Below are 22386 nucleotides of genomic sequence, written 5' to 3'. Positions count from 1 at the left end.
AAACATGTGATAAGCATTTTCCAAAAACAAAGCTTGGTAAAGATAAAGCTATTTTACATTCAGGCCTACTTAAAATTTAGCAAGAGGAAGGAATCGCAAGGATGATTTTAAAACTTTGCCATAATTTGCCCCCCCCCCCCTACACTAGCTGAAATTTAGAATTTTAGAGTTTTTGCTTTTTTGGCGCATCATTCACATGGGGCTTAGTCGTAGTCATTGTCACGACTAAGACTGTGACTTGGCAAAAACTTGCCGTTTACAAGGGTCTCAGAGTCTCAGTCTCAAACGCAATAATAGTTAAATTTTCATCACTTCACCACCAACTAAGACTAGGTTACAACCAATGACATCTTAAACTAGTGGCAAGAAATTTTAATTATTAGAAGTATTAGGGTGGAACTTTCAGGGAATGTTTAGGGGGACGTTGAACTGAATCAAAACACACTCTATGTAGGCAGGTTGTCAAAAGAGCATATAAGCAATATTTTTGGGGCAGCTTAGAGCATTAAGTTAGAAATTTCATAGCATGTTGAGGGGGGTGTTGGGCTAACCTAAAGGGATTATTTGCACGCTATCAGTATGCTACTACTACTACTTCTACCACAGGTAAAGTTAGGTTTTTTCTCGGGGAGGTGGCAAATATAGACTTTCCTATTACCTGCTGCACCATTAATACTGTAAAACCTACATTTTTTCCATAAATATTACAGTTTAGCTTTTTTTGCCACACTCAAGTTGTGCCACCCAAGTTGCCCTCCCCCTCTAGATCCGACCCTGACTGCTACGAATACTAATACTAATGACACTTAGGGTATTCATATGAAACTTTCAGGTTGGGATGATGCTGAACAAAGTCATTACACACTTAGTCCATATAGGTTGTCAAAAGTACGTATCGGCATTGTCTCAGAAAAAGCTTAGTACCAAGTTAGTACTTTTGACTTACTTAAGTTCCTTCAAAAGCTCATAGTTTATAGAACTTTTCTTTTTTATTACGATCTCCTATAATTTCTTTCAGCTTTTCTAGTCCATTCCAATTTCTAGAAAGAGAATTCTTTAAAACTTTTCTTTTTCAATGTGACCTCATCTAGTTTTGTCCAACTTTTCTAGTCCCTTCTAACTTCCTCTAATTCCTTTGAACTTCTTTAAGTTCTTTTTGACCTCCAACTTTGTTTGGTCTCTTGGAGCATCCCTTAACCTCTTTTAGCCTTTATAGTCCCATCTAACTTTCTTTAGTGGATTTGGACCTTTTATTCGTTTCTGACTTTTTTCTTTTAGCTTCATTCAACTCTCCTTAGTCCCTTTTAACTTTGTTTTTTTACTCCAATTACTCTCCATTTATTATTTTTTGACCTTCTCAACTTTATTTTGGTCCCTTTGAGCTCTTCTTAATCCCCTCTTACTTTCTTAATTCTTTCCCAGTTCGTTAGTTCTTTTTAGGCGTATTTTAGGGCTTCTGATTTTTTTTTATCTCATTTGGCTTCTTTTAGTCCCTTCCAACCTCTATTAAGTTGTTCCTAATTTACTTTAGTCAGCCAACTTCTTTTTGCCAATTTTGCCCATACAACTTACTTCAGCCGCTTCAGACAATCTTTACCAATTTGATGTAGTCTCTTCCGACATCCTTTAGCTCTTTAATTTTTCTAGTCCCTTGTGACTTTAATCCTTTTTAACCCTCCAAACTTTGATAACTTCTGTCTTCCTTATTCCTTTGCGACTTTCTTTAGTTGTCTTCATTTCCTTTCGTCACTTCCAACTTAATTTAGTCCTTTTACAAGATTTAGCTCATTCTAACTTCCTCTAGTACCCTCTGACGTTATTAATCCTTGCAATTAGTTGCAGTCGCAGTCGTAGGTAGAAGCAGTCACAAGTCGTCACAGTCACAGCTGTAAGCAGTCGAAGTCAGAACATGTTTCAGCCAAAAATAATCTCGAGTTATCACAGTAGCAAGCAGACGTAGTCGCTGTCAAAAGCAGTCACAGTGTCAAGTAGCCTCACGCATAATCAAATTTGTCCCTTCACAAGTGCTTGCTGTCATCGTCACAAGTATTTGCATTTGCAAATAGTCGCTGTCAAAAGTAGTCACAGTTACAGTTAGTAACAGTTGAGAGTGGTCGCATTTGCAACTGAAAAATGTCGTAGTCACTTTTCGGAGTATTTGCTGTCATAAATAGCAGCAAGTAGTTTCAGTCTCAGTCAAATTTTTTTGTAATTGCCAAAGCTAATTAAAAGTTTTATTTAAAATCTAGGGATTGATGGATCTGCTGAGATACATACTAGGATTGGTTGAAGATATACCTAACCTTTTTGGTTCTATAGGACTAGCGATATTCTAACCTAATCATATCAAAACCTTCAATATAGACACATATCTGGGTTGCAGAGGTAGCTTGCAACCTGGTAAGATACGATGACATCCCGTAATAAAAAAATAGAATAACTTACAGCTCCTAAAAGTAGAGTCAGATCAAACATCGAAGCACGCTATTAGAATCGCCTTATCCGATATCCTATATTGAAGAAATTACCGTTCCTTGGCTTGAACAACAAGGGAAATATGTTGGCTTGAAAATCAAGAAATGTGACTGCCATCATAATATTCTGCATAAACGACATCTTATTTTTTTCTTGTTTTTCTTTTCTTCAGATTGCTTAGTACCGGAAAATCGTACAGAGTTATTTAATGGCTTATTTAAAGGAAATTGATGTGGTTAATAACCTTTTGTAATTTAAAAATAATTCTTAAAATAAAATTATTTTTTGCAAAAAATATATTTTGTATATCACTGTAGTAGCTTATGTTATTATAACATCAGGATATACACAAAACATCGATACAGTTCATTATAAATGGGGCATATGCTAGTATCATCGGATATAGCTGAAAGCTAAAAAAGCTAACCACTGCATATAGTAAATAGAATTGATGATTTACGGATTACTCATTAAAAATCATCTATGTAGTTATAAAAGCTGTGCCTGTCCGGGATTTGAACCTGGGACATCTTACAACAAAAGCACGGATCAACGGATCATACCCCAAGACCATCATGCTAATATTAATGACAAATTAAAAAAACGGTCATTAGAAAAACTAACCATTGGATATATTGGACTTAGTTAGGTGCCTTATTCTCTTAGGCTCGTCTCTTACTATCCCAAAGAAGGAAAATCCCGTAGGCTTTTTCCTTTTTCATATTCAAAGACGATCATTAAAAGAACTAACCATTGCATATATTGGGGAGGTACCTATGTACTATGCGAGAAACAAATCGTTGTTAGGTCAGAAATATTGGTTAGGTTAGGTTTTAAACTTTCAAAGATGTTGCTTCTTGTATGAGTACAAAGTCATGGTGTGTCAATTAACGCACTCTTTTGTTTTGGGCAGCAGCCCCTTATCCTGAAAAATATAATTGCCTGTTCTTTGGTCCAAGTCTTAATTTGAACATCAATTAAGAGACACTATATTCTATCACTATGCATTGCAAACTACCAATTATTGTCCTACAAGATCATCGCGATCCGAATTTTCAAGTGTTTCTCGTACAATACAAAAGTACCCATCTGTTTTTAGTCAGGTTTCTTTATAAGTGAGCAATAATTGTTCTAATTTAAGGTCATTTAAAATATAGAAGGGGTTGATTGATGTTTTTATCAATGATAATTCATTATAAATCCGGGTTGCAGCGGTAGCTGCCAAAATAGTGAGTCGATCATGTCCCAAACTAAGAAATAAAATAGCCCATAACATTTAAAATAGGGTCAGATCGAAACTAGGTTGCAGTGGTAGCTAGCAACCTAATAAGAGAGGATCACACCTCATAGTAAAAGATGAAACAGCATATAACTCCTAAACCTAGAATCAGATCAAACACCGAAGTACACTACTAGATCCGCCTTGTTCAAAACCCTATATAAGAAACTTACCGTCCCACGGCTTGAACAACAAGGGAAATATATTGGCTTAAAAGTCAAGAAAAGTAGCTGCAACCACGATATTCTGCATAAATGGGGTCTTTTTTCTTCTTTTTTTCTTTTCTTCCTCAGATAACTTGGCACTAGAACATCGTATAGAGTTGTTCAATGGCTCATTGTAAAGGAAACTGATGGGCTTAAAAATCTTCTGTAATTTAAAAAAAATGATTTTAAAAATAAAATCAATTTTTAAAAAACTACACTTTCTGTAACACTGTAGTAGCTTATGTTATTAACATCAGGAATTTGTCACATCTACGTACTTTTGTCATTAATAAAAAATATTTAAAATACAATCAATATTTTTACAAGGTCTGGATTGCAGCGGTAGCTAGTTTACATAAAGAATCGACAAAGTTTATTGTAAATGGTGTCAGTCAAAAGAATTTCATGTAGCAGTTATTATTAGTAGTTTCTTTTTTACACTACAGTAAAGAACGAATAGTCCAGGTTGCAGTGCTGGCTAGCAACTTAGTAAGAGACGATCACGTCCCTTAGTGAAAATTACAGTAACCCAAAACTCCTAATAATAGAGCCAGATCAAGACAAGAAGTACGCTATTAGAACCGCATTGTCTGAAACGCCTATATAGGAAACTTGCCGTCTCTTGGCTTGAACAACAAGGAAAATATTGGCTTGAAAATCAAGAAAAGTAGCTGCAGCCACGATTTTCTTCATATACAGGATCTTTTTTTCTTTCTCCTCGTATAGCTTGAGACTGGAACATCTCAGAGAGCTGTTTAATGGCTCATTTTAAAGAAAATTGATGTGATTAAAACTTTTTGTAATTAAAAAGTTAATACAATTACTTTTTTTTTTTACGAAAACCTGTATTTTTCTTGTACGAGATTGATCAGTGATGTCATAATCGTAGATTCTGTAATTTTCCACGTTGCAACAGTAGCTAGCAACCTAGTAAGAGACAATCGCGTCCCTTAGTAAAAACTATAATAAACTATAACTCCTAAAAATTGAGCCAGATCAAAACAAGAAGTACACTATTAGAACCGCCTTGTTGAAACCCCTATATAGAAAACTTAGCGTCTCTTGGCTTGAGTAGCAAGGAAATACATGAAGGATCGATTTAGCTAATTTTAAATGGGGACTATGCAATTGATTAACTAATACCCTCCATATGCCCGGGCAGTTCCCACTTAATTCTTATAAAGCTTCCTGAGACATAACAGATACATCCATGAGGAGACCATACACACATAGTGAGTTTTGGTTTAGTTCAATTTTCCACTCAATGTACCCTGACAATTTTAACTTAATATCCTTAGCCGTTTCTAACATATTGCACACGCCCCTTGGAAAAAACTTGATGTACAGAGTGTCTTTCGATTTAACATCCCCAAAAAACTACAACAATAGGCACTACAACACTAGTGGTGAAGCTGGCTGAAAAAAGCCGCGTGTATACCACATTCACCTTTGTCTACCTGAAAGCTTGTTAACACTATACTACTGACGTCTGCAACAACTGACTGTTGATAATTTTAGTAAAAGTCGAGTACCACTAGTTGATTTTGTGTTTGTTTAATGTATGCATATTGTCGATTGTGTAATATGCAATGTTTTTGAATTTAACGAAGTAGGGTCTTTGCTAAATAATAACTTTCCTTCACTAACACTTGAAGAAAAATGTGATATTGAAGACTTAAGGCAGGTACATGCCACTTTGCATAGTTCCCATCGGTTTTTCAGCATCCATTATAAAAGTATTTCCCAAAACAAGTTTCCATACATCTTGAAAACACATCAGGGCTCGTATTTTTCACAGATTTTCCGACAACGCTTTCCGCTGAAGAATATCCCAGGCACCTTTACCTCCTTGGTGTGGACTTCCTCTTTCCCCTTCCCCCTCTAATGAAAATACTGAAGCTGGAAATACGCCCCTGTTTATTAAAGTATTAAAGTGCAATAAAGGCAAAGAATATTCTTCTGGGACGTAAACTTAATCTATCGTTGATTTCTTGCTCTTGCTGTTCATTTAAAAAGTGTCCAACAAGTATATATGTTGTGCATGAAGTTACGGAAACAAATCTATGTTTTCCGTTACTTACTAAATGCTAAGCACAAATGTACTTATAAAACCAATAGGTACACCTTCCAAGGCCACTGTTGTATTTATTAATACTGATACCCTTAGAAAAGCTGTTCTGCATATGAAAAGCGTGTCCTAAGCTATGTGAAGCTCATTTATGATACTTTACCCAGTCCCATTTTTATGGATCCCGAATTCGAGAAATAGCTTGCTAATTGGGTAATATCATGCTATCTTGACATGCTCATTAATTCGATTTTTTACGTTTTTATATTTCATAAGTACCAAAATAAGCAAACAGCAGCCCCAGTTTTAGACCATAAGGACTCGACCTGGGTACCAAAGAACCAGTTTAGCAGAAGCAGGGTTGCAGAGTATGGTTTTGCTACCAAATACTCTTTCCCTATTCATATATACGGAAAATTAAACCTGTACAGTTTGTTTCAAATATATGAAGTGTTTGCTCGGGCCATCATATTGGTCTAAAAACCGGTACTCACTCATAAATTTTGACTGACACACCCGGCTTTAGCAGTCGCGACTAGAGTAGCGAATTTAGAAAGAAAAAAATGGTTCTGACACCAGCTGAAGAGCTACATTATTGTAATAAATTTAAAATAATTTAAAACCACTTTTAAAATAGTTTTGGGCATTAGTGGAAGCCCTAAACAATACAAAGGAGCTCTTAAATTTTTGCTGTAGATTTTTAATTAAAAACAAATGTGCATAAACAGCTATAAAAGTTCAATTACAACCGTGAAAGTTACTGGAATCCAGATTCTCAAGAGCAATACCATTTGTACAGACTCCATTGTATACACTAAGAAGCAAATCCTGTCTATGTATTAACCACTCCATAGCACAGTCGCATTCCAAAGGATTACCTGTAAATAAGTAAAATAAAATAAATTGAATTAACTCGTTTCAATCTAAACTATTTTCTTCTTTGTTAAACTTTTTTTTGATATATTTCATGACCTTATTTAAGAATTACTATTGCTAATATTGCTGAGATCATTGTTATTCTCAAAATAGACAGTAATTGCTTCATTTGCAATATCCGCTGGCTTGGCCTTATCAAAAACAAATATACTTTTCTAAAAACTAGAGTTATGTTTGACAGGTTCTTTGTTGATTTGAGCAAGACTTGTAATGCAAAGTTTTATACATTTTATTCTGGTAAAATATACCTTTACCCTTTTACCCAGTTGGAACGTCAATTCCTGAAGAACGTCAGAGGGATCTCTTTCAAGAAACATTGTAGTGAAAGCCATTGTGTGTTACAATATAAAACTGCTTAAGTTTCTTTGGGTCTAATTCTACGAAAAGTCAACAGCTAATTTACGTACAGGGAGACGTCATCTGTAAAAAAATAAGGAAGAAAGGGCTATGTCGGCTATAGACTTGGACGCTGCTCTCTGTTTCGTGATGGAGTGCTTCAAAGAGCCTGCAATACTTATCTGGCAAGCCGATGGACTTCAAGATCTTCCACAGGGCATCCCGGTGGATTGAATCGAAAGCAGCTTGTAAGTTGACAAAGGCAATGAATGCTTTCTGTCGAAACTCTCTGATTTTCTCGGCTACTTGACAGACTGTGAATATTTTCTCTATGCTTGATCGTTCTGACATAAAACCAGCTTCGTCTGGCCGTCAGATTCTGCAGATAATGGTTCGGCAACTATCCAAAAGCACCTTTGAGAAGATTTTGCCAGATACTGAGAGAATGGCTATTTCCTGGAAATTGGCAGTGTCAGTTCGCCTGCCTTTCCTGTTCCATAAGGGGATGATGATTCCTCTTCGCCATGCTTTTGGAATGACCTCTGTTTCCCTTACAACAGAAAAGAGAGTCTGCAGAAGAATGAGCAAGGTCTTATTTTTATTCAGCCTATTCATCGCGGTTCTTATTTCTGAGGTGTTAAATATATCACTGGGAAGATCATCGACTTCAATGGCTGGGCTTGAAGACTGACGGAGTGTTTTGTCGGCTACTACAGGGGGAGTAGTTTTGTTCTGGCAAGAGGAAAAACGTTCCTTCCAGCGATCAGGGCACGAGCTTTCATCCGAAAGAAGAGTCCCGTCTTTTGAAACGACGGGTCCCACTGCAGTAGCCTTGCTTTCAGTGAGATCTCAAAGATGCTTGAACGGACTGCCTATGTCTTTCTTCCTTGCCACTTTTTTATTTCGTCAGTTTTGTTTTGGACAAACTTCTCTCGATCTCAGTAGGTGAGCTTGTTGCGGATGCCATTTCACTTCCTGTAGGACGCCATGTCATCATGAAGTCTAGCCTTCCACCTCAGTTCTATTACATGTCAAGTTTCTACTGAAATCCGAGCTTTTTTGGGCGCCTTTTCTTGCCTAGGACCCTGTTGGAAGATTCTATCCCAACTTTAGAATCGTTTGAGTCCAAAAACTAAAGAAATGTTTGATCTGATTCAAACATTGACAACTCTGATGAAACTCTTTTTGATCTGATTCACCGACAGGCTCGATTTTAGCGAGGATTTTCCCCGCTTTTCACACGATTGGAGACTGAAATAGAGTTTAACGTACGTAAACAAGAAAGGAACAAACAAATAAAGAGAGAAAAATCAAATCAAAGAGACAAAATTAAAAAATCAAAAATGGTGATAAATCGAGGATTTTATCAGCCAGTAGCAAAATATGAAGATGAAAATCAAGCAAATATTACGACAATGTCCTCCGCCAAGTCGTCCTCAGTCTTAAAAAAAAAATGATATAAGAAAGAGGGAAAAAATAACAACAAAATCTAACCTTGTTATGTGAACTGTACGAGAAGAGAAAGGTGTCTCTTCTCTGTGGAGGTCCTTGTCAAAATATGCTTGATTTGTATCTTCACATTTTGCTACTGGCTGACAAAATTCTCTTTATTTCGCCTATTTGATTTTTCTCTCTTCATTTACTATTTCCATTCTTGTTTTCATACGTCATGCACAGCCAGTATGGTCTCAGAAGGTATTTGAAACAGGGCTTCTACCCATAGCAATAATATCGCATTACATACTATATACAACCAACCAAAAATTAACAATTCATTTTAATTTGCCGCAACATACCCTTACAATGCCCTTTATATTTTTTTTGGCTGCGGAAAGATTTGTTTTAAAATCACAGTCAAGGTACTTTTTGGCCAAAATATTGAACTACGATTACCAAATTAGGCGTACGGTACCTTTTTGTGGGTCAGTCAAAAAAACAAATAACACCTGAAGAGTATTGTATCAGATTAACGACGCTTCTTGACTACTCAGGTCCCTACAGTGCATTACTGCAGAATGATTCAATCTCTGGATCCCGTATTACCAAGCTAAGGTCAAACCCACTGCACCACCACAGGACACACTTGAAGGAGAGAAACTTTCGCAATTCAAAAATTTCATATTTTACTTGTCCATATTGTGAAAATTGCTTAAACTGAGCTCAAAGATTGATTTTCAAAGTCTTGGTCGAGACCATGAAAGGAAAATTTAGAGGGATATTCGCAACGACCGTGTTTTAACAACAAGATTTCCAGTAGCAAACATCAATAGATATTGAACCCTATTTACAGTGTCGTCAAGGATAAAGAAATCTCAAATAGGAAATCGAATAGGCAAATACTGCTTAAAAATCCACAAAAAAAAAGAAACTTTAATTTTAATCCATAAATGTTTCCTTTTTGGCAGTTTTTTCTAGTAAAAGTTTTTTAAATAAGCAGTTTAATTTTGTTTTAAGTCATCCTAAGACTTACTGATTCTGTTCTACTAAAAGTTAAACGTTCAATTAAATTAAAGCAAAAACAACCAAGAAAAGTAGGCGCGTTATACCTTGTTGAACTTGTAACTTGTATTTATTTTTTCTTGGAACTTGCCATTGTATTTTAGTTTTTTTTTTCATTTTGGTACATTTCAGAAAAACCGTCGAGACATATGCAGATAGCAAATTTAAAATTCAAAGGCTTATCAATGAATCACATTTGAAGGGTGCCTGGATGCAATTTAGAGCGAACATAAACTTCGTAAAATTTAAGCAATTATACTCAAAAAAGCTATTCCCATCTACTTCAGTCTACCAAAGACTGTAGTTGCGGCACAAATAGTCAAATTAGGCAATTATTTTCATCAGGTGAAATGGCAGTGGAGATAAAAAAAAATCTCGAGATAGACCTTTGACATCAAAGTAACCTGAGCCATCAGTCATAATTTCTAGCTGTGAGGCGAATACGGATTCAGATAAAAGCTTCAAAGAATTGTGGCTCAAATTTACGACAGTATTTGGCCAAACATCTGAAAAGAAATGGAGAAAAATTAATAAGCTAATGGCTTATCCATAGCAACAAATTTGTGATAAATATTATCTGGAAAAATAGTGTCGAATATAACTATCTGCATTTAACTAATAGATTGCATACAATATTTTTCAGAGAATGGTTTTTTAAGGAATTACAATTGACAATGCAAATCATCTTAAGATGAATAAAATTCTAACAGATGAGTTTTGTGGTTCCTCTCTAAATCATCTTGAGAAGCTAGCGAGCAAGTTTTCATTTACGGGGGAAGTAAGGAAGTATAAGAACTATGGAATGGGCTAACCTAATAAAAAAATTTAAGTTATAGTTTCTTTCTCAGGACTAAAAAGGATTGTATAGTAATCAGGACCCCAGCCAATGAATACCCCCTAGTTTCACTCCCCACGGTAATGAATCATGATTTTGATCTTTCCAATTACTCAAAATGATCGAAAAGTCCACGCAATGTGGCTTCAATTGGAAAAGGCCCAAGCAGCTTCAGGAGCAATAGCTCCATATTATGCGAAGTGACTGATTCTTTGCAGATATATCCTAGTAGTAAGGTAGGCAGGTCATACCTTGTTCAAACCAAGACCACGCTATGATTCTCAAACTAGGTGTAAAAACTAGCTATGTCTAAGGAAATTCCATACTTGCCGCAAAATTGGCTTAAGTTCTATCTTGGTACATAAATTAGCTACGTAGTGGGTCCAAAAAAGACCAGTTTAGTGCGTTCTTAATGAAAAACCAAAGTAATTCGTTTATTACTCGATTCTCAGTCAGAATACAATAACACGACTCCCCAAGGAATTGACTAACTCGGTGAAAAGTCGTAGCTTAGTGCAACAACAACCTAACTCCTGACTGTGTAGGTAGTATCCCTTCAATTTGTCTGAACAGAGCCATATCCTGGTATACTATTGGAGTCAAAAACCCCTCCTATAGGGCATTTGGATCCAAGCAGAGCCCTATACCAATGTACTATTGGAGTCGGTAGTCCCTGGTATCCTGCTAAAAACTTCTAAAGAGAGTCTTAGCATTTTCTGAAAACAATATATTCTTTGTGAAACTCTTCCATTGGTAGAACAAGGATCTTATACATATGATGTTATCTCAATTTCTGATTGATAAGGAACATTCTTAAAAATCCCTGCCAGCTGTTTCTTCTCGATGAAATGAGTTTTTGGATACAAGCAGCCAGGTGTCTAGTACCCATAACGTGATCATTGATATAAAAGTTTTAATGATGAGTTACTTCATATCACTGTTCTACATACACACTTATTAGTTTATATTGTTTCATGTTGGAAAAAGGCTCTAATATTTTTAAAATGAGTCGTGTTACACCATTGAAAGTTGAGGGAGTTAACACTGGAAAGAAAAGGATTAAATTGGAAAGAATGGTCGACAAATATTTGAGTGGGGTGAGATGGTTGGTAGATATGCTATGTCTTTAAGTAAATTTAAGTTGGAAGAACAATTATGTTTTTCACCAAAAGTAAATATAATGCATATATCAAGACTACAAAATGGATTGATTGCAATCCTGAAGCACATTTAGGACAATGGATTTACTCACCTCATGAAAAAAGAATGAAAATGTATTTTCTTCCATTATCCCATTTCTGACAATAAAAAATGTTTTATAATGATCTGTTTTTTGGTTTGATATTTGAGTTAATCGCTTATTCCTCTCTCTCTCACTCACTCTCTCTCTCTCTTTCTTTATAGAACCTTCTAGTGTTGAAAGTGTGCGCAAAGTAGATACTTGTGATGGTTAGTTTAGTCTATAATAGGCAATGGAAGCGTCAAGAACAAAAATGGATGGATTTGAGAAACACAAAATCTTACGGAATCTTGTAACATTGGAGAAGCGTTTGAATCTAAACGACCAGTTTCACATGTTAGCCATGCACAAAAAAATTTTCTCTTAAAAATTGCTTGACACTGTCATGGAAAATAATTCTTCAGCTTTGAATTATTTCATGAGGCTTTTACATTGTGTACCGAATGTATTTACTCAATTTATTGACGTACTAATTGTAACATATGATATTTTGGATTTGCTTTTTGAGACATTCAAGTCTTAAAAGTCCTAAAAAAGTTCATGTTTCAGTAATGATTTTTTAGTCTCTGTTTTTTTTTTCATGAGAACAGTCGACAAATCTTAAAAAAAAACTGTCCAAAAAGATATAATAGATTTTAACGTCACTCGATTACTCCATTTTCTCACTCTCTCTTTCTAAAAGTACATTGAACATTCTTCTTCCTCGCAAGTCAATTTCTATTTGGCGGTGTGAGAGTCAACACAATAAAAAAATATTCTACACATGTCCACTATGCATATATACATTGGGCAGCTGGTCGTCCAAAAAAGATATAATAGATTTTAACGTCACTCGATTACTCCTGTTTCTCACTTTCTCTTTCTAAAAGTATAATGTACATTCTTATTCCTCGCAAGTCACTTTCTATTTGGTGGTGTGAGATTCAACACAATAAAAAAAAAATATTCTACACATGTCCACTATACATATATACATTGGGCAGCTGGTCTTCCTGTGCAAACAGGCTGAGAAATAAATTAATTAATAAAGTTTTTCTGACAAATTCAAAATTCTTGTATTACAAAACAAGGGCGATGGCCTTGCTTTGGCTTATTATGTTCTTTACAGTATTTTTATCAAGTGCTAAACAATAGCCCTTGGGTTTATCATACAATTCAATATATTCTTTGCTGTTACAGCTTTTTTTTTACCTTTTTATTCAACAGAAAAAATTTTTTATCACCCTCGGCTTAAAATTCCATCTTTAAGATCAATGAACAAGAAAATGATTCCTATTTATGACAAAACGTGGAGCACTATCATCAGGCAGACAAGACATTCTAAATGAGCTATTGCTCACCACAAGTTAGAACACAAACACATTTAGCTCAGAGCAGAGGACACTGTAAGGGGTCAGAGACTGTTTTTGTGACTAAGTCATGTCTGCTTGACTAGTAACTCATTGAAAACCCTTTTTTGTCGGATCCATACATGTCCACTATATATATATATATATACATTGGGCAGCTGGTCGTCATGTGTGAACTTCGCTAAAGTTGATGACAATAAAGAAAAGTGACTATATCTATTTAAATTGCATAAAGACTATGCTCTACAAATTAAAGATTGTAATTCCTGTTTTGACAAGGCTTGTGACTCTCACCCTTAAGGATACATATGCTCCAACTGTGACTATGATAAGTGCAATCAGGGGAAAAAACTTACCTTGGCATGATTGAAAAACCCTAAGCGCGATTTTAGTTTATTTCTAAGGGATTGGTATCGTCGTGGAATTAAATTGTTTTGGGAAAAAAAGAGAGTATGGTTTTTACGTCATCATTGTGAGTAAAATAGCATCTATGGCTATAAACCTACTTTGGTTGTTGCAGAAAGTGATTTTTCAAATGAGAATATTGTGTTAGACAATACTTAAAATAAGCAAATAGAAACAAATGAATTTTTAAATATAAATCATATTAGTATCATTGACTTCACAAACAGATATAATAAAAATGAAGTTATATTATACTATGGAAAATTTGACCCTGACTTTGTATGCCAGGATCAGTACAAGTTGAATCCCAGTGATTTGCCACATCTAATCGTTGTCGACAACCACCAAATTGACGAAGAAGAAGAAATCAAAAAGATTAAAACGAAAGACTCTTATGTATATTTATGTTTTATAAATAAACAGATTTACAAGCAATATTGAAACATTTTCCTCTTAAGGCACTAAACCCAGTATAATACAGGTAGGTCAGAATATTTTCTACTTTGAAGTCATTCAATCTACGAGTGTTTACATAAATGTTGTGAAATTCATTGTAAGTATAGTCACGATATTGAAAAATAAAATATGGTAATGCATGAAAACCACAGCTTTTGGTTAATAAATCTTGTACTTGGTTCCGATTTAGAATAATTGATTTCCCTCTTTTTTTAAGAAATATTTTATGCGAATTGTGTAGAATACTTATGGTAGACCAAGAGGATCAGAAAATTGTATATCCTTTGCTGATTGAAAGATGCATTGCCAATGCCCTGTCTGCACAGTCAATAGACTACCATTAAAAATGATAATAGTATTGTTAGAACTATGAATTTTTTGAAGGAAACTCAAGGGTATGCAATAGAATTTGTATTTGGATATTTGTGGATCCACATCGATTATTTGATTTTTATTCATATTTCCAGGTCAAATAGAACACTACTTTCGGGGATAATTTCAAAAAAGGTTTCAAATTGATTTAGTGAGGTTAATGCTATACTTTCCGTCATAGGTTTGCCAAAGGTAAAATCGAAACATATAGTGCCAATTTGGACAATACTCGCATCTTGAGTACCAAAGAAGTCCAAAACAATGTTACCGTGACTTTTTAGATTATTGTATTGGTCAAACCATTTCCAAACAGTTTTGAATCATGATCCAGGGATTGCATTGTTAAGTTATATAGGGCTGTAGAAGATTTATCAAAGGATAAATTGTAGAGAGGAATTCCATTTACTTTACATGCAAAAAATGAAAGTCCAAACTATTCAAATTCGTGTAAAGAGCTTCTCCATAATCCTATGGCACTGGCACTTTTTACAAAATCCAAAGCAAGCATTGAACAAATTTCACGATTGATAAATAAAGTGTCGGTGTAGGTACTTGAACCGGTGGCAATATGTCGTTGATTGGTGATTATGCGAGCAACAGGTAGTTTGATATTATTTCCAGAGGTTCTCAATTCTTTATCTGCCACAACAACAGAACTCATAATCTGTCGTTTTCGTAAATGAAATATTGCCGGAGTGAGATTAACGTTTGCATAGGGTGATGCATCAAAAGTTTTTCTTATGATGATATTGATGGAGGGAGTTGGAACTTTATGTCAATCTTAACATTGGGAGGCATCCATTTAGGTATATTTAATGTTTCATGATTCAGTTTACAAACTGAATGATACTCCTTGCTCACCGCCAAGTGAGTTCACCATCAGTATTGATATTCGATATGTAATCGGAGCCGACTGCCGCAGCTCTCAATTTCTTATAGGACTTAAGAGTCAGCAGTATAAATTGTATGTAGCTTGTAAAGTTGGATAGATTGTTCTTAGTGCTCACCAGTGTTCCCTTTATTCAGACACATATTTGTCGAAGCAAATTATGTAGTACGCAAATTTCATAGAATAATCAATCGGTAGCGATGAGAGTTCGATTGTTAGACTTTTTCCTCACCACAACTTTCAAATAAATAATTGTGGATGATAAATTTATTAAGTAGTCTTCATTTGAATAAATTTCAAACGCATGTTTTCAGAGAAGGTTTGTTGTGGGTAGAATTATTCATAGTAACCATGTTTTACACTGATATCTAAACTTTCTGCATTGAAAAGATTAAGAGATGAGGTGACTGTGGGATGAGATTCCTTGTGGGGTAGATGTGTCATTTCAGTATAGGAAAACCATTTTCTTTTCGATCTGACAATTTTTCTCCTCGATTTCATTTTCTTCTTTGACAAGAGTGATGTCTTTCGTTTCTGACCTGAGTAGGAACTGATGAATGTTGAGGTGTTTCTCGACCTTTTTAAACCTTTTTCGCTTTGTGGTAACTTCAATTACTTGCCAAGGGATCGAGCACTGGGCCTGAGATTTTGTGAGACACTTTCTTTAAAAATTTATCAGCGCCCTAATCACGTACTGTAGAGGATGTGAAATCCAAGGCAACCGGATCAATGCATTTTTAGCCAGAGGTAGTGCCGAGCGTAAAAGGTTAACAAACCAGTCGCCAAGACCACAGCTTGTCATTGACGAACGACCTTTGTAATAGTTCATCCTATGATCGGTTGAGCCGGTCCCAAGCCCGGTTGAGAAAGGAGGAGAGGTTGATGGGGGAGGTTAAATAAATTGGGGAGGTTAACCCGTTGGTTAAATAAATTCCCTTGAAACATCTATGAAGAAATGAACTCTCCAAGAAATATTGTACCTTCTATGGCGTACCCTGTTTCAAGCGACGCGATCTCGCTCTCTGTAATAGCGGCGAGACCGAAAAGTGTGAGAGCTATTCCCTGCGAAATAAATCTACAGAAGTATGAATTCCGAGTCTATGGCTGGAAAGTGAGATCCGTGAAGCGTGAATCAACAAGGCTGGTGATGGCTATGGAAATGAATCGTTACCAAGTAGACCTTCTTTGTCTATCAGCGACACGATTAAACGGGGTGTCTGAAGAAACCATACCAGTCCGTGACTCCTACAACTCTTACTCATTCCTCAACTCTGGTGCGCATGATGGATCTGATGACCACGGAGTCGGCTTTACGATAGGGTACCGTGCGCAAAAAGCTCTTCTTGCCTGGGATCCAGTGAACCCGAGAATAGCCAGACTACAAATTATACGAAGATTATCCAAAATTGCTATCATTACTGTCTATGCACCAACAAGAGTGGCAATGGATGCTGATAAGGACTCATTCTACTCTAATCTGGAAATTACAATACAGGAAGTGCCCTAAACGAGACTTTCCAATTTGGGTGACTGGAACTTTCGTTTTGGCCCAACAGACCCGAATGTTCGCGATATCGTTGGTCTATCCACACGCGGCCAGCGGTGCTCCAATGGTGATAGACTACTGCAGTTCGTAAGATCTCATAACTTTTTCACCACCAACATAATTGTCCAAACACAAACCCTCTCAAAGGATAACTTGGTGCTCAAATGATGGTTCCACAGCTTTCCAAATTGACCATACATTAATCTGTCAGCGTTTACGCTCCTCAGTCATCGATTTTAAAGCTTACAGAGAGGTTTACGAGGCCTCATCACACGTTGTAGCGCAGCAGCTAGAAACCCTTTTCAGTCTTATATGGGAGAAGAAGGCTTTCCCGTCTGATTGGAAGGTGTCTGTGATAGTCCTAGTATTTAAAAAGAGGGACAAACACGACAACCACAGTTACCGAGGGATATCGCTCGTGGATATGGCTACCAAAGTATTTGCGGTTATTATGCTTAAAAGGTTTGGAGAAGCAAGAGATGAACAAAAATGTGAAAATCAGTGCGGGTTTCGAAGAGGGAGAGGGTGCACTGACCAGATCTTCACTCTTCGCCTTATTCTTCAACAGTGCGAACGTTACAACCTCCACATAATTAGTATGTTCCTTATTTTGTGGTTGCGTTGGACTTAGTAGCCGGTGTAAATCTTTGGCGATCCATGGTGGAGGACGGTATGCCAGTTGAATTCGTGGAGCTGTTGAAAACCTACTACCAGCATTGCAGATCGATTGTAAGAGTGCTGGGCGAAGGAACTGAGCCCTACTAGACTACGCGGATGACGTCAATGCTTTTGCTGCCGATCCAGCAACTGCCCTAGCAATGTTAAATGAAATAGCACATTTTTCTTAGCTACTTTGGCAGTGAATGCTCTTTTTTAGATTTTTTTATTGCTCTTTACAGTCCCCTGAAGGCTCAGGTTCAAAATATTTAACGGGTTGACTTCAATAGCTGTAGAATAACTAGTAAGAAGGTGTGATTTTAGAACTATGCATAAAATTAACTAACCGAAGGGGACTGTAAATGTCATTTGATTAGCCCAAACTGCATAAGAAATAGTCCCCATCCGCTAAACATGCAACAAAAATATTTAGATCACAAACCTCTTGTATATTAGAGTCCTTGTTAAGATTCCCTTTATTAAACATCCTTTTTAACCTAACCTAACTTCAGCACTTTACCTGAAAATAACTTGGAGGTTCATTCTTTTATATCAAAAGAGATTTGCCTGAGACAATGGGGTACTGGCCACTTGTATTCGTGGCTATGTATTAGAAATAATATATGGCGTGTACTTCTAAGAATTTCCTTTATCAACTGGAAGTCATGATAACATCATATACATAGGGCTCTTATTAAGCTCATTGAAGAGTTCCACCGAGAATATATTGTTTCCGGAAAAATGTTAAATATCGAAGAAGTTTTTAGATGGATACGACGGACTAATAACTCCAAAAGCACACAGGGATAGGGCACCGCTCTGAAGCAGAGACGGGATACTACTTGGGTTCACAAACGAGTAAATACCAAGCTACGAAATTCTGAAGACACTTTGTAAAAATAAGCTAAGCTATGATTTAGTGCAAATGCGATCTAAGTCTTGATTTAGTAAATTGCTTGATCTAGTTTCAATTTAATGCAAAATCGATTTAGGTCTAAAATGCGGAATTTAGGGTACGTGATTAATTAATTTTATGTCGTAAATCTAAATGTGAAATTGAACTAAGTCTAAGCTAAGGATTGACTCAGGTTGCATCGAAAAGATGATTCTGCTGTACTTTTTTGTACCTTAGTCACTCCAAATTTTACTCTGTATGTTTCGAGAACCAGTAGGGACTGTTGCTAATCCAACAAGCGTTGGTTTGGCATTCACTCTATCTTCAATCTTTGAAGAGAAAAGCTTTGATCTACTTGTAACTTGCTAGGAAAGAACAATGAGGCAGGAATGTAAACTTTAACAATTCAATTTTTCCTTTCCACACAAAGGCATTCAGACCCAGGTGAAATTCGATAAGTACTTTGCTATAATTAAGCAGAATCCTTCCGAGGCATTTTAGATTTATTAATTTTGCAGAGATTTATTAATTTATTAATTTTAATTCTGTCTAATAAGCAGAGTTTAAAATATTCGGAGTCAGGGTTCCTCAAACGATGCAATTTTGAAGCCTGCTAGCGTACAAACGTTAAAGGTCAGCAGTCCAGCATTTCTCGGGGATCGTCTCCTGTTGTTTAGGTACCTGCCTATCGTATTTCAACGAATCTCAGGACGTTTTCAGCCCGTTTCATGGCAATCTACGCTTATGGCCGAAAACCAGAATTTGTCCAATCCTACGACAAACGTGTTGACGCAGAACCATGATAGCCTCACACCCCGACTCGAAGATGCGCTTCAGTAGCTTCTGTGGATCCCTGCAATTCACCTTCGGTATTAATTATTCCCAAAATAATGACTATTTTTGGGGCGTGGAAGTAATTGAACTTATGCATGCATGCTATTATTGGGTTACATACCGTTCAAACTGCAAAAAAGTAAAGTGTCGTTTCCACTTTGCTCAAAACGAAACATATTTCAACGGTTTTCTTGAATTACAACCGTGAAAAATTAAGTACTATCCGAAATTGAAGGATTTTTTCATGTGTCGGGATATTTAACAGATTTCGATTAGTCAGTATTTTCTTCATTTTAAATTCATTCCTTCCGTATGTATAGAAAATTTTAAGTTAATTCTCTGATGCATAATATTGATCTAGCAAACTGAACAGGTTGCTTCGGAACTGGCCAACTGAAGCTGGAAATGTTTTATTTGGGTATCTCCAGCTTCTTTCTTTGTTGAGTTTATAAGTTACGTATATTTTCAAACGAAATGAATTCAGGAGAAATAATATCCTTATGATGTCGTAAAACTGATTTATTTATGTGTGCAAACAGGTTAAAGTGAACTTCATATTGCTTCTTGCTCCTTTTCACAACATTTTTATATAAAAAATTAGTTAATTTCTTGAAAAAACTTTAAAGTTATGTATTGTAATTTAATACTATGTATATGCTCATAAATAGTACGATGCCCTTTAACATAGTGAATTTTCGAATGTTATCCTTGTACTAAGAAGGGTTCTTATATCTACAGTTCCAAACGGTTCGTGGTAATGAACTGTGAGCAAGGAGTGATGCGGCTCAATAGCAGCCAAAACTGTAAGAAACAGGGTCTTGATAACAATGGATACATGAAAAGAATAGACTTTGACGCTTATTAGAAATATGTAAAATTCGTGAAGTTTGATGCTACCTATGAAAAGTTACAGACCCGAGATAATTTGCCTAATTTTGAAAAAGAGGGAAACATCCCTGAAAAATCAAATCATGAGACCAATCATATCAGAGAACCCTACTGTAGAAGTTTCAAGTTCTGTTATAAGAAAAGTGCTTGAATTTTTGCTAGAAGCAAGGTCATGTATGTGTTTTTATTTGTTTTTTTTTTTTTTTTCAGGGGTGATCATATTGAGCAAGTGATCCTAGAAGATCAAGAGAGAACTCGTTTGATCAGATATGAAAACTTCTTGTGCCCTTTTATAGTTACCAAAAAGATGGGAGGGCAGCTAGCCCCCTCACACCCCTTTTCTTAACCAGAACTTTCCAATCTAAATGTTGAGATAACCATTTTCTTCAGCATGATTGAAAGATCTAATAAATATGTCTTTGAGGAAGACTTGAACCCCTCCAACCCCCTGGGGAAGGGTTGCAAGCTATGAGATTTGTACATTGCTTGCATTGTATTACTGGCTATTTGAAAATATAAAGATGGAATTACCCAGCATCAGTTAAAAAACTATCAGAAATTAAATAAAAAAAACAAGCTTTTTAAATTGAAAGTAAAGAGTAACATTAAAACTTAAAACAAGCAGAAATTATTACATAAATAAGGGGGGTCGCCCTCTCATCAGTACCTTGTTCTTTACTCTAAAGTGTTTTTAGAATCTTTAGAATAGCTTATTTTTCCAACTGAACGGTCCTTGTGCATAAGGAGTCTTTCTTAATAATTGGGACAAAAGCCAAATTTCAGCGTAAAGAGTCAGGTATTTAATATGAGGGGACGACCAACCTCATATAAGTAATACATTTTGTTTGTTATAAGTTTTAATGTTGCTCCTTACTTTCCGTTGAAAATTTGGTTTTTCTTATTTATTACCTAATCAAGAATGCTATATAAGCCAAAAAATTTAGCAATATTGATATTTGTTATTTTATTTATTTTCTTTTAGAAAAAACTGCAGCGTTTCAGTAAAATCTCTGGAACCACATCAAACAAAATATCAATCCAGTAACCAGAAAAGAAAATAAAATCCATATTTAACGAAATTACTTGTATAAACGTTGTATTTATATTATATTTGTTTTTTGTAGTATTTTATATAGATAGTAACAAAAAGTGTTATTTCAGCAAACAAAGTACAATATAATTTGGATTCAACTCACCGAAAGTACCATATTCAATGTTTTCTATCCAATTTTCATGGAGATCAATAGTTCTTACATTGCTATATCTCGTCACAAAACTTCCTAATGATAGATTGCTCAGACGGTTGTTATTCAAATAAATGCTCATAATTTTTGGTTGATTCAAGAAAATATCAGAAGGGATTTCAACAATAAAATTGTTTTGAAAATTTAACCAGCTTAGGTCTGGCAAATATGGAAGGATTGGGAAATTGGTTAACTTATTTCCATCCAGATGTATCGTCCATAGTTTTGGAAGTGGGGGTATACCGTTAGCATTTTCCAAACTATTGTTGGACAAATATAAGTATTCTAGATGACTTATTTGAGCAAGGCTTTCGAATGGAAATGCATTTAATTTTTCATTATTGGTTATTTTTAAAGTGACTAATGTATTTGCTGATCTGACAAATGCACTGTCACTAATGCTGGTTAATGCACCATGATCAATCATAATTTCCTGGAATGAGTTTTCACCAAAAATAGATGCTTCAACGCCCCCCAAAATACAATTTGTCAGTGTGATTGAAAAATAGAAATCCGATGGTATGTTATTCATCACAACAGTCACTTCTGAAGCTGTAAGGCCTTTGCATTCCAATACAGCTCCAGCCCAGCTGTCTAAAGTACATGTGCATGGATAAAGCACATCAACTGACGGACAAAAATTAGCCTTATTTGCAGAAACAACTTTTAATAACAAGGAAAAAAATAAAAAAGATTTCAACATGACTGAATTTTATTTGTAACTGTTGTCAAATTTATGGGTTTTCTTTTGAATTTGCTTACAGATTTATTCTGTAGATAACAAAAATCTTAAGATAACACTGCAATTGTTAGCCCAGTTATCATGGATTAAGTTAAATACGCATTGTTGGATTATAAATATTGTAAACCAAATCAACAACAGGAAGAGATTAAAATATGCTTGTAAATGGATATTGCTAGTGTTTACATTAGAAAAAGAAAAGGAAAAACAACTAAAAGGAGGATGATAAATGATT

The 22386-nt window shown here is 35.6% G+C and overlaps 2 protein-coding genes across 2 annotated transcripts in view; both read right to left on the bottom strand.

Moving 5' to 3' along the window:
- Nucleotides 1–4206, bottom strand: part of LOC136040692 (tRNA 2'-phosphotransferase 1-like) — a 73950-nt gene extending 69744 nt beyond the window's left edge. The window contains exon 1 of the mRNA XM_065725003.1: nucleotides 3928–4206. The gene's annotated coding sequence lies outside the window, so the exon portion shown is untranslated. The remainder of the gene's footprint in view (nucleotides 1–3927) is intronic.
- A 2506-nt stretch (nucleotides 4207–6712) lies between these two features.
- LOC136040684 (carboxypeptidase N subunit 2-like) lies at nucleotides 6713–22155 on the bottom strand. Its single transcript, XM_065724986.1, has 3 exons — nucleotides 21362–22155; nucleotides 10186–10305; nucleotides 6713–6906 (listed from the first exon to the last, which is right to left on the bottom strand). The coding sequence occupies exons 1-3, from the start codon at nucleotides 22110–22112 to the stop codon at nucleotides 6767–6769; spliced, it is 1011 nt and encodes a 336-aa protein (XP_065581058.1). The 5' UTR covers nucleotides 22113–22155; the 3' UTR covers nucleotides 6713–6766.
- Between the last annotated feature and the right edge of the window lie 231 nt (nucleotides 22156–22386).

This window comes from Artemia franciscana, chromosome 2, assembly GCF_032884065.1.
Source record: "Artemia franciscana chromosome 2, ASM3288406v1, whole genome shotgun sequence".
NCBI lineage: Eukaryota > Metazoa > Arthropoda > Branchiopoda > Anostraca > Artemiidae > Artemia > Artemia franciscana.
The sequence above is the reverse complement of the archived record's forward strand: the minus strand, read 5'-3'. Positions and strand labels throughout refer to the sequence as shown.

What these genes read in the sequence shown, in the direction of transcription:
- LOC136040684 (XM_065724986.1), bottom strand. Translation starts at nt 22,112, where the DNA reads ATGTTGAAATCTTTTTTATTTTTTTCCTTGTTATTAAAAGTTGTTTCT. An exon ending in CATTGAATATGGTACTTTCG is followed by an intron (nt 10,306 to 21,361) that starts GTGAGTTGAATC and finishes ATTTCTTTTCAG; the next exon opens with ATGTTTGGCCAAATACTGTC. An exon ending in AGGTTACTTTGATGTCAAAG is followed by an intron (nt 6,907 to 10,185) that starts GTCTATCTCGAG and finishes ACTTATTTACAG; the next exon opens with GTAATCCTTTGGAATGCGAC.